Source organism: Malus sylvestris, chromosome 13 (assembly GCF_916048215.2).
Source record: "Malus sylvestris chromosome 13, drMalSylv7.2, whole genome shotgun sequence".
NCBI classification, from domain to species: Eukaryota; Viridiplantae; Streptophyta; class Magnoliopsida; order Rosales; family Rosaceae; genus Malus; species Malus sylvestris.
In genome coordinates this window covers 1,676,967-1,690,696 of record NC_062272.1, presented here as the reverse complement: position 1 = coordinate 1,690,696, position 13,730 = coordinate 1,676,967, and the positions used below count along the sequence as shown (strand labels likewise).

At 37.2% G+C, this 13,730-nt stretch overlaps 1 protein-coding gene across 1 annotated transcript; it reads left to right on the top strand.

The window, feature by feature from the left end:
• The first annotated feature begins 1,761 nt into the window (after positions 1-1,761).
• Positions 1,762-2,721, top strand: LOC126597742 (leucine-rich repeat extensin-like protein 3). The gene has a single exon (XM_050264553.1). The coding sequence runs from the start codon at positions 1,988-1,990 to the stop codon at positions 2,429-2,431; it is 444 nt and encodes a 147-aa protein (XP_050120510.1). The 5' UTR covers positions 1,762-1,987; the 3' UTR covers positions 2,432-2,721.
• The last annotated feature ends 11,009 nt before the right edge of the window (positions 2,722-13,730 follow it).

The window sequence follows — 13,730 nt, the reverse complement described above, 5'->3', positions numbered from 1 at the left end:
GCTGTCTACTTGGCCTTGGAAGGCTACAACCTTACCCAGTTAAACAAAATTTCAAATTTTCAGAAGTGACATCGGCAGGTGGCACGTAGAACTTTTGGGAATCCACATACCTACGCATTCTTCAATTAAATAATACATAAAACTGAACTATTCCATCGTTGGAACTAACAATTAAAATTGGATTAATTAGTGATTAGGTTGTTTATATGGAAAGTAGTAATTAGTTTAAGGAATTAAAGAAGGTTCCGAGATCATATCCTATCGTTGGGCTGAATTTTAATCTGTGCTATAACTTGTATGTTGAGGAGGTTGACCTGGATTTATGAAAGCCAACAAGAAATGGGGAGGAATCGAAGATGCTTTAAGAGAAAATGGGACGGTGCCCTTTACTAGTTTTTTGTTCTCCTTTTTCCCTCTTCAGTTTCTTCAGGATTAAGTTCCCCCCATTACGACTTGATGTTTTATTTTCTTTGAAAATGTAACACGTATAATTAATATCAGTGATTATTATCATTTTTTTTTATTTCGGTTAACTCGTGATGATTGAACAAAAACGTTTGCAGGAGACCAAGAGAGACAGGGATCTGTATCTTGATCGGATCCCTTCGCGGTGGAACTGGGGTGATTAGGAACCAGCTAGGTCATCAAACGTGTCTAATATATGGCATCGGAACTTGGAATCTCTCTAAAATTTTGTAAGTCTTCACTCAGACAATACGTTAATCAACTCGTACATGTGCCCCAAGTGCCACGGCAGCCAGTCTTTGCAAGTCTTCCGCATGGCTAGTACTCCTCCTTAATTATTTCTTGTTAATTTTTTTGGTCAGGATTATTTCTTGTTAATTTTTTACCCTTATCAGTCCCATCATACTTTTGTATTTGACCTTGCTAATGTGTCAGTATAATATAAGTTTCAGCTGACACAAAACTTAGCAGAACAACAATTACGCAGGCAATCCATCAATTTCGTATATGCAGTATGCACCAATCATGTGACGCAACATGAAGAATTTCCACAAAATATGAGTCATCCTCTGAACATACAAGGATGTTCAAATTAATTAATGATGCAATTTCTTTTTGATAACTCAAATGATGCAGATTGAGGAGAAATTTTCCATTGTAACCGGAACACGAGTGGTACATAACGTATTTTTATAGAAGTAGTGATAAATTTTATTTTTTAAATTATTAACTTTTTAACACACGTATCTCAGAATTTGTATAATGACATAATGTACTATTCCATATATTGATCACACTGAAAAATCTCTTCAGTATAAGAAGTATCTCACTAGCATAAAAAGTACTTGCAAAATGTTAACTACATCGGAAATGATAAAATTTAAAGTGCACAATACTTTTTAAAATTGCACTACGAGCATAATTTTTTTTTAATACAGTTTTTAACATTAAACCAGTTATCTTTAAATTTAATTCCACCATTATACAGCGATAATTAAGTCCGCTCTTCTCCTTTTCCGCTTTCTTGATTGTTCCTCGATTAATTCCAAGTTCTTCCCAGTTCCCCCTCTGATTTTTCTAAGATTTTGCTACTTTCAAAATAAAATCTACATAATATTACATTGAAAAAATTATTGCCTGTATATGCGCCCATACACTAAATATATATGAAATGTAGATGGTGGTGGGGTCCAATAATTTGGAGCATACACATGCAGTGCGATTCCCTTATGGAAAAAAGCAACATCCTTCCACCCATGACCTAGTAGAAAAAGGCCCCATAAGAACACGTCTCACTCACTCCAGTTTGCCCATCTAATTAATCCTCTTTCTTCCTAACCCACCAAACCCCACAAGCCTACGTCCAAAGCAAACTTTCTTTACTCTGTATACTTTCTTTCAAGTTTCAACCCCCATGCACCTAATAACGTAACAAACCATCCCTCCTTCCTCTCCCTCAAATTCATTGCAACCAACGTAAGACGTAGAATCGATCGAGATTTCAGACAGACGAGCCTGCAATATGGCGATCAAACTGCAGTATGGCTCGAAACATCCCGTGGTTCTAATAATCATGCTCCTTTTGATTGCCTACGTACTAGGCCCAGTCCATGCCGATGAAACCCCAGGTGCTCCCGGCGAGGAAAAGTGCGGCTCGTGCACTCCAAGCCCACCACCGCCGGTTCCATCCCCACCACCACCATCACCGTGTCCTCCTCCACCACCATCACCGTGTCCTCCTCCACCAGCGCTTCCGCCACCGTTATCACCCCCGCCTTCTCCCAAGCTGCCACCGTGCGGCTCATGCGGTCAATACGCGCCTCCACCGCCGTCAACGCTGATATACATCACCGGTCCGCCTGGACAGTTGTACCCTATCGAACAGAATTTCAACGGTGCCAGTCTGAGTTCGGTCAACGCGTTACCGGTTTTGCTTGGGCTGCTGGCTCTCCTGCCTTTTTGGTGATCAATTATGACTTGTTAATTCATATGGTAAGTACGCATTACAAAATTAATTCAGATGATTACAAGGGATATAAAATTTAATTTCTGGATGTTATAGTTAAGGATAAGAGTTTCAGAGCAGGACTATCATTTTTGTAATCCAGGGAAATATTAAGGGCACAAAGGGGATGGTCAACACTTTCGTTTGATTCTTGCTCTAATCTCATCTCTAGTCAATTGTGTAATAATCTTCCTTAACAATCTTTCAATTTCAATTTTATTATCAATAGCATTAGAGTTCGTTCGTAACCACTTTTATTTTCTCAATTTCATATTTCTTTATTTTTCTTTCATTCAATTCAATTTTGGTGTCTAGCTCTCAAATTATTTTTATTTTTTGATTCATACAAGTAATACATTACATTAAGTTCATCTAAATTACGAGAGAAAAAAAATATTCAAAGTTGAGTGCAAAGTAATATATTTCATTGCGCACATAATCGATGCGATCGATCCTGTGTATCTAGATTGTGTGTATGGATTTGCCAACCCAACCCACCAGCTTGCACTTCCACCGACGTCTTAATTAAAAAACTTCGTTTTATTTCGGGACGCTGTAATTATATAATGTGTGATGTGCTTGTAAGTTGTAGCTTAGGTAAGGGGTAACCATGTGTCCACGCGGCATGTTCTTTGTGGACTCAATTGTGAATGTGCTCTGGGACATAATTCAAGGTAGAACTTATGCATTTGTCCCACAAAGTTATTTGAGTTGCTTCTGTTAATAAACTTCCTCTTATAGTCTCATTCAGGGTAGAATATCCCGGAACGAGATATATTAAAAAAGCTACTTATTAGTCCAATTGTTGGAGATGAATTCTATGATTGTATGCACGCACTAAATTTTATTCCTAACACTGATAAATCACACGATGATAACCAAAAAAAGACTAATGTAATAATGCATTTGTATGTACATGAGTGGTGTTTGGGTGTACTCGTTTGTTCTATACCCATATAGGAGAAAATGGTCATCACATGCGGACAGTAGACAGTACAATATGCATTCCAAGACCAAAATACAGAGTTTTTTTCTATCTGTTTGTCTCAGAGCCGTTGACAATTTAATTTGTATAATGAACAATGTGCCATTATAGTATGATATGGCTGGATAAATACACAAGTAACTCTTTCTGTAAAGGTTTAGAAAAGTGGACGTACAGTATTTCAACAAGTCCGATATCGCCGTTTTATCAAACTTAATTAGTTCATGGCAGAAATAAAATATATAAATTGATCAAGTTTTCAGCGTACACCATGTGAAATTTAGTATGAAATTGATCTTGTAATGATTAACCCTAACAGAAATTAATGTCCAAGGGACTTCCCGGATGACCATACCGGGGAAATCTATTGTACTCTATGCAGCTATTAAAATGTGTATATTTACGTACGAGTTTCTATTCGGCTGTAGATCGGATTCTGGGCTCTTTACTTCATGGTTTCATTGATAGCTGGAAGTTCTCCAAAAGTATGAAAAGTTGGAGGACTTTGTACCATCAATTCCAGTGTTGTTGAATTATGTTCAACGCCCCCCGAGGACTTGGAACAAATCTTTTGTTATTTCCACTGCTTAAAGTGGTTGTTACGACCACGAAGAAACCACCGTGCTAGACCTAATAAGAGTTATTTATTTTGCTAATCTTTTAAGAAAACTACTAGGCCATTTTTCTAGTCAAATTGCTAGCGATTATTTAGCACTGAACATTATTTGAAACTGGCAAAAAATGAGTACCTATCCCTTACGAGAATCAAACCCCATCACTGAACATTATTTGAAACCGGCAGAGAATGAGTACCTATCTCTTACGAGAATCAAACCCATGTCATCATAAAAACTCGAATGCAATTAATCAGCACTTTAAATTAGTATTAACTTTAATCTATTTTCAGTGTCATACAATTTCAAATACACGACGAGGCGATATAAATTTAGAGGTTAACTGTTAAGCAAAAAGGGTAAACATCTTGACACTCCGATGCGTTCACATCACAGCCAACTACGAAGGTGCACATGGACTGTTGTGTTTGACTACGTGGGGCAGTCGGTCTGTCACATGCACAAAATTCCAACTATGTGATCGTTGATGTCAGACTTCATTCCCATTCTGTTAACGTTTCAAATATATAGAAAAGTGCATGTGCTTCTGTGCTTTTAAAAGAAAGATCAACTTCGGTTTCACCAAACTATGGGTCCCTTGCTCGCAGGGCAGGTTTGGTAATTAAGTTTAATTAAGACTTAGTTAGTTGTCATTATCTACTAATTACCATTCATGGATGACGCGTTACCATTAAGAATTGCATAAATAAGTTGCGGCCTAAAAAAGAGATAAAAGCCGGTGCTTAATTTAGTAAATAATGCGATTCCTTAATTACATGTGCCACGTGCAAGTCTCGGATTGGCTCGAGGAAATCATCCAAGTTGGTTAGCTCTAAGTGAATAAGGCTACACCAAGTCATCAACCATGCAACCAAACCTAGCTAACAGACTGATGGTACATCATCACATCAATATTCATGAAATGAAAGGGCAACCCCTTTTGATTTGGAGTAAAGAAGAAACGAGCAGCAATGCTACACATGTAGTGAGTTGGGGCCATGGTGATGCCTACCTCTGACGTTTTTATAAGACATTTACTCGGATTTGATTGTAAGAGAAGTGCCAATTATCTTAACTACCTGACCTAATATGCGTATGCATATCTATCTTTGACGTTGACCGGATGAAATGAAAACATTTAAGATAAAAAGGTGATGCATGATTCTCCTATAGATTTCAATTTCAAAGTTATAATTGTAGTGGTGATTAATTTTCTTTTAGTGGCCCCAAAAGGAATTAACATCAACTTATTTTATTTTTTATTTTATTATTATTTTTGTTTTGGTTGGAAAAAATTTAAAAAGAGATTGGCTACTCTCAACAATAGCATTAGTACATACTTGTAACCTTGAGCTTGAAGGACTTACGCGTGACACTCAATTGATAACTGTCATCGATATGGATTTACGTAATAATTTACAAATTGCACACCAATAAAGACTGATGGCAGCAAGACTCAAATCTTCGTAAGGTAACACACAAGTAGGGGCTTACCAACTGAGTCAACCTCATTTGTTTTTTCTGTTTTTCTTTGGCTGTATTGAAAATGAAACATAAAAAAGTGGTATTTTTGAAAGGTTGTGAGCATACAGAGTGTTTGGCTGACAATAATAGAGCACCACAGGCTGTACTGTGTACTGGTGGTTGGACCAAAGATAAAAGCAAATGCTAATGCTACCTTAAAATGGATTTATAGGTTTCAAAAAAGTTACAAGATATATGCTACTTTTAAGGGAAGGTTCTACCTGTACATGTTCTCCCAATGACTTTTCTAACATGACACCTCACCTCTTTCTATTGATGATGATACACCAAGGCATCGTCCTTTCTAATCCCAAAAATGGGAACTTTAACGAAAAGCACCCGGTACTGTTCACTTTAACGAAAAACCACATTTTTACACTAAAAAGTCAATCCTGCTACTATTCACTTTACCCTTTATTTTGTCCTTATCATTAAAACTCAAAGTTTTCAAGCCCTTTTCATTAGTTTTCCTCCCAAAAATTCAAACTTAAAGATAGAACAATTTCACCATACTTGCTGAAAACACAAATTTGATATAAGTCAATTAATCGTGCACATACCTTTCATTTTTTCAGATTAATAAAAAAGTTTTCTCTTTTTTTCTTGATGAGTTATAATTTTTACTTTGTGATATGAGACGCTAACCTTGCTACACATGTACTTATGTGACAATATGGTCTTTTTTTATTTGAAAAAAATAAGTTTTATTTTTTTAGGGCATTGTAGGGAAATTCAAAGTTTCACCGTTTTTGTCTTCTCATATGACTTTATATAGATAATGAGGGAGAAAGAATTCCATTATGAAATTCATAATTGTAGGAAAAAAAATCGATCAGACATGAATCAACCTAATTAGTTAAGATAGTGTACACGTCCCCTTCAACTTAAATTCATAACCATATATGAGAGCAACTTAGAAAGGAACAAGTGTAGTGAAGGCGCAATGTTGAATGGGTCACCATGGTCCTATTTAGTATTACTTTCGTAGTATCAATGGTAGCTATAACTACAATGTACAAAAGGGTTTGCTTCTTTTTGTTAGAAGTATTCAGATCAAATGGCTACAAAATAGACATGTGTCAAGAGATCAAGATAGGAGTTAGTTTGTTAAAGATTGTAGCTTAGAGAGCAAGCTATGATTACTGATATATACTGTTAGTTGTAAACTGTTGTAACTAGAAAAACAATATTCAGATATAGAAATATAATCTTTCTCTCTTTCTCTCTCTATCTCTCTCTCTAAATCTTCTCTGCTTCCTTCTTCTTCCTCTGTTATCTTGCTGATATTCTTTACTGCATATTACTTAACATGGTATCATCGCCGGAACAAGCATAGCAGCTTGACCGTTCGTCGATCTTGATCCGCTTCCGCTCCACCTCAACATTTTTTTTTTCTTTTTCCCCTGAGAAAGTGTGGTTCTTTCTGTTTTTCGTTTGGGTTCTTCTGCTGTACCTATTCTTCTGATTCTGCATTCTACACAGAGTGCACACCAAGTGTTTGTGGTAATTTCTCAGTCACGATTACATGTTGATTCTGCAACAATGGTTACAGCTGCTCAGTTACAGATTCTCCAGTCCCCGATTATCTCATTGATTTCGTCTGTTTCAAATTCAGTACATATGAAATTGGATGATACAAATTACTTGGCTTGGCATTTTCAAATGCAACTGCTTCTTGAAGGTCATAGTATTATTGGGTTTGTCGATGGGTCAACACCGTGTCCTGCACAATTTGCCTCAGAATCTTCTGCTGATTCTACAGTTTTATGTGGTGATTCTTCTACTCGGGTGGTAACAGATGAGTACAAGATTTGGAAAATGCATGACAAGGCATTGATGCAGTTGATCACGGCAACTTTATCTCCTGCTGCAATTTCCTGTGCAATTGGCAGTACTAGCTCCAAAGATTTATGGTTCAGGCTTAAAGATCAGTTTTCTACAGTCACAAAAGCAAGTATCTTTCAACTTAAGTCTGAGCTTCAAACTATAAAGAAGGGTAATGATTCTATCACATTATATCTGCAGAAGATTAAAGAAGCCAGAGATTTATTAACAGCTGCTGGTGTAATATTTGAGGATGATGATGTTGTGATTCTTACACTTAATGGGTTGCCTGCTGAATACAATACCATTAGGTCCGTGATTAGGGGTCGTGAAACTGTTATATCTTTGAAAGATCTTCGCTCCCAATTACTTGCTGAAGAAGCTTTACTTGAAAGTGTATCTGCATTACCTGTGTTGTCTGCACTTATGGCACAGAATACTGGCTTTCCTTCCAAACATCAATCATTTTCCAGTTCTGGTGCGAATTATAGCAGTCCTAATTCTAATGCTTACAAGTCATTCAACAACAATAATAAGGGTCGAAATCGGTTTAATTCCAACTTTACTCCCAAGTTTGGCAACAACAAGGTCTTTCATTCGAGTCCTGCTCCTGGCTTTCTTGGTACATCTCCACCAAGGGTTCAAAACTATGGGGTTCAGCCTCAATCTTGTCAGATTTGTGGAAAGAATAATCATGTGGCTTCTACCTGCTGGTTCAGGAATTCAAATACTTCTTCAGGCTGTCAGATTTGTGGGAAGAATAATCATCTTGCTGATACTTGCAGATATAGGAATGTCATTGTTCCTTCAGGCTGTCAGATTTGTGGGAACCCTTATCATAGTGCAGAAATGTGCTTTCAGAAGAATTCTACCACCCCAATGAATGCAATGCATGCTGCTACTCATAATGGTCAATTTTCTCCACTTTCAATGCCCTCTACACCAGTGCAGTCACAAGTTTGGCTCACTGATTCCGGTGCTAATAATCATATGACCTCTGAGTTGAGTAATCTTTCCTTGGCAACACCATATCCGGCTAATGAAGTAATCCAAACAGCTAATGGTGAAGGTTTAGCTATATCTCACATTGGTTCCTCTCTTTTAACCACTCCAATGCATCCTATACAGCTCAAATCTATCCTTTATGTTCCAAAACTGTCTCAGAATTTATTATATGTGCATCGCATTTGTTTGGACAATAATTGCTGGTTGATTTTCGATGCGTTTTCATTTTGGATTCAGGACAAAGCCACAGGGATGACTCTTTACAAAGGACTGTGTAACAATGGATTGTATCCCATCATCTCGCCCCGGTCTCTTCCAGTCAACAATAAAGGACAACCTGTAGCTCTTCTTGGCAAGCAAGTGACAATTGATCTTTGGCATAAACGACTCGGTCACCCTTCTAATCCCATAGTTTCTTAAACTTTAAGGAATTCCAATGTATCTTGTGTTGTTGATAACATTCCTTCCCTGTGTCAAACATGTTTAGAGGGTAAGTTTAGTAAACTCCCTTTTTATCCTTCGGTTTCCAAAATGACACAACCATTTGATATTGTCCATAGTGATGTGTAGGGCCCTGCTCCTTGTGTTTCTTTAGAGGGATTCAAATACTATGTGACCTTTATTGATCAGTGTACAAAGTATTGTTGGCTCTTTCCAATCTGCAATAAAAGTGATGTTCTTGCAACTTTTGTGTCTTTCTACAATTTCATTTTAAATCAGTTTCATACATCTATCAAAGTTCTTCAAAGTGATGGTGGTGGTGAATATATAAGTAAGGCATTTCAAAAGTTTCTTCTTGATAAAGGAATCAGTCACCAGATGTCTTGTCCACATACACCAGAACAAAATGGCATAGCAGAGAGGAAACACAGACACATCATTGAAACATCCATTACCTTGTTACAAACTGCTTCCTTACCATCCTTGTTTTGGTCATTTGCTTGTCAAACATCGGTTTATTTGATTAATAGAATGTCATCCCCATCATTAGGTAATAAGTCACCTTTTGAATTGTTGCATAATTCCTTACCCGAGATCCAACACTTGAAGGTTTTTGGGTGTTCATGTTATCCTTGGTTACGACCATACACTAGCACAAAATTAGAACCCAGAACAACAAATGTGTCTTTTTGGGGTATGCATCTAAATATAAAGGGTATCTCTGTTATGCTGTGTCTAGAAAGAAAGTTTATGTGTCCCGACATGTGATTTTTGATGAAACTGAGTTTCCTTATCAATCATTGTTTCTAAAGTCTCCACCTATGAATTCTGCACCATTACCATCACTCATATCACCCCATGTTCCAATCCCTGATCATAATAATGTTCTTGTTTTACCAACAAACCCGTGTTCATCCATACCTGGTCTTTCTCCTGGCTGCACACATCTACGTTCTGATGCTACCTTATGTCCTATGTCACTGCCTAATGTCCATCAATCCTCTGCCGAGCTCAATGCAATACCAGTTGCAGTTCCAAGTTCAACCTCAGAGGGCTCAAGTTCTGATCAATCCATTGGTGCAGCACATACACAGTCCTTGTCCTCCACACTCCCTGTGGTACCTGAATTCCAATCTGAAAATCTACAAGTGGTTTTGTCTATACCATCCCTCAATCTTCACCCTATGCAAACAAGATCAAAGAGTGGCATTTCCAAGGCCATTGCTCTTTTAGCTGCTGTACATGAACATGAAGGAGTTGATTTGAGTCAAGTTGAGCCTGCAACCTATAAATCTGCATTAAAGTCCCCAGTGTGGTATGAGGCTATGCAAGATGAGATTTCGGCATTGCATAAACAAGGTACATGGTCTTTGGTACCTTTACCTAAACATAAGAACTTAGTAGGCTGCAAATGGGTCTTCAAGATAAAAAAGAATGCGGATGGTTCTATTGGGAGATATAAGGCGAGACTTGTAGCTAAAGGGTTTAATCAAGAAGAAGGTATTGACTATGGAGAGACATTTAGTCCCGTTGTCAAACCCACAACTGTGAGATTGGTTCTCGCTTTATCTGCTCATTTTGGGTGGTCCCTGCGGCAATTGGACGTGAAAAATGCCTTTCTTCATGGCATTTTGCAAGAGGAGGTCTACATGACTCAACCACCTGGATTTGGGGATTCAAAACATGAAGATTATGTCTGCCGGTTACATAAATCTTTGTATGGCTTAAAACAGGCCCCAAGGGCGTGGAATGAGAGATTCACTAGCTTTCTACCATCTTTGGGGTTCACTTCTACATATGCCGATTCCTCTTTATTTGTCAAAACTGTGGATACCTCTGTTGTGATTTTGCTTTTATATGTTGATGATATCATCATCACAAGAAGTGCAACACATGCTATTCATGCAATGATTCAATCTTTAACTCAGGAATTTGATATCAAAGACTTGGGACCTCTTCACTACTTTCTGGGAATCCAAATTGTGCATAAAGAGGATGGTTTGTTCTTATCTCAGGATAAATATGTCACAGATTTATTAACAAAATCTGAAATGTTGCTATCCAAACCATGTGCTACACCATGTTTTCCCTACAATCGGCTGCTCAAAGATGATGGCAAGCCTTTTAATAATCCTGCTCTATACAGAAGCTTGGTTGGTGCTCTCCAGTATTTGACATTTACTAGACCTGATATCTCTTTTGCAGTCCATCAGGTTTATCAGTTTATGCAGTGTCCAATGGAGTCGCATTTTGTGGCTGTTAAGCGCATTCTCAGATACTTAAGAGCTACACAGGGTTGTGGTATTCATTATATCAAAGGGTCATTAGAGATTACTGCTTATAGTGATGCAGACTGGGCTGGGGACCCTAATGATAGACGGTCAACTACTGGACTGGTTGTTTTTCTGGGGTCTAATCCAATTTCTTGGTCCTCTAAGAAGCAACACACGGTCTCCCGGTCATCTACTGAAGCCGAGTATCGTGCTTTATCTACAACTGCAGCTGAACTTGATTGGATTAAACAATTGCTAGTATTTCTTCACGTTCCAATATCTGTGCAACCTGTTTTGTTCTGTGACAATTTATCAGCAATTGCTCTTACCTGTAATCCAGTTCAGCATCAAAGAACTAAGCACATTGAGATTGACGTGCACTTTGTTCGAGAAAGGGTTGCTAGACATGACCTTCAAGTTCATTTTGTTTCTTCGAATGAGCAATTCGCTGACATCCTTACAAAAGGTCTATCTGCACCTCTTTTTCAAACCCATTGTGCCAATCTCAGGCTCTGTTTTACTGCCCCTGAGCTTGTGGGGGGATGTTAGAAGTATTCAGATCAAATGGCTACAAAAGAGACATGTGTCAAGAGATCAAGATAGGAGTTAGTTTGTTAAAGATTGTAGCTTAGAGAGCAAGCTATGATTACTGATATATACTGTTAGTTGTAAACTGTTGTAACTAGAAAAACAATATTCAGATATAGAAATATAATCTTTCTCTCTCTCTCTCTCTATCTCTCTCTCTAAATCTTCTCTGCTTCCTTCTTCTTCCTCTGTTATCTTGCTGATATTCTTTACTGCATATTACTTAACACTTTTAACTTAAGAAATACAAGGTAAACCCTAAAATTCTTTTACAAAACCAAAGAAGTCATCATGTTAAATCGTACGCGGTCGAGTTTATATATGTTGGGTTGTGTTGTTCGTCAAAATTACTCAACTTCTGACCGCTTTTTTCTCCCAGTTGCATGTGCATATGCCCTTCAAGTTTGCTCCTTGCGTACGTCGCAGCAAAGAAAAATTATACGTTTTCGAATTGCATCTTTCTACACCTGTCTCTCTCCATGATTAATTTGATTCTCAAATATTATGCTTGGTTAAAGAACACCGTTAGGTGTAGAAATTAGTGGCTGTTGACAATAATTTGCTAGATCCACATGCATATATATGGTCACACACATACGCATAACCAAAGAGACTTTGAAATTTTTGCTTAATTTTTTTGTTTTTTAAAATTGAAATACATGCATCAATTTCGGCGTATATTATTAATCATTACTTGTGATTTGAAGGATTAGTTTAATTATAATATAATCTCATATGCAGGAATATAGTACGCACTTTATAATAGAAGGCTTATGCCTGAAGAATGTTTTATTTTTTCTTTAACATTAGAGGGTTTCGAATTGTGAACACAGTCTATTTTTAATTTTGTTTTTACCCATCATCTTACCCGCTCTTACCATTAGGCTAACCAAATGAGCTCTTCGATACTCGGTGTCTTTCGATAGTTTGGCAAGATCCAATTGTAGAGCAGATTAACACGAGTTTCAAGTTTGAAGAAGCTAGCTAGGGAACAGGATACAATTCCATCGAAGTTGGGAGAGAGAAGAATATTAAAGCATTACTAATTTATTTGCAGAGATGACCAACTAGGGTTTTCACCAAACCTGCAGGTTGGTTTAAGTGATCTGTTTTCATCCAAGGCATTGAAACTATTGGTTCAGCAAAAACATATTTCCTTCTAGTTATGAAACATTACTTGGGGCAGGTAGCAAAGAAATTTATTTAAGGGAGTGATATAATTTATTCCAAAACTAAAATGATTGAGTTTCAGTCATCTAAGGCTGCGATCATATGACATTTATTTATCTTTGACGTGCACTCTCACTACGCAAGGGCAATAATTGCACATTATTACAATAATAGTTAGCTAGCCCACACATTTTCCTCTACCTTCTTCCAATAGGTTCGTCTAAGCTCTCCTCATGTGGGATTGGGGCTCACTCTAGTAAACTAGTGTGGGAAGTGAATTAGGTCTTACGAAATGTCCCACCTTCGACGGCAAAAGATGTATAATTATCAGTGATCTAAAATTCGACAAATTCGGATAATGTTTGAGCTCAAAAAGGTTACTAAGTAACCTGATTTAGGGTCGTCTTAAATGAATAATTCGTGATTTTAGCCTAATTGAACTATATACTCTTCTTTTTTTCTTAACTTAAGGACTAGGAAGTTCGAAACGAGTTGACATCCAATAACTAGAAGCTATGTGAACAATCTTAGAGTTTTTTCGACTACGTCTTACTTAAGAAGTTTGTTTACCTTATACATATTAAATAACTTCAAAATTTGTTCATCTAGCAGGCTACTATTGACTTTAAAATTTAAATAACACTAATAGCCAAATTCAAAACGTAAAAGTGATGGTAAGTAGAATGATAAGTAAGAATATACTAAGTACAGGATTCGAAACCTCCCACATATCAAAAAGAAATTCATAAAGCGAAAGTGTAATGAGACATCTTCTAACTATATACGGTCTAAAACTATTTAGGTGTAGCTGCTCGCTGCTAGATAGAATTTGCTTT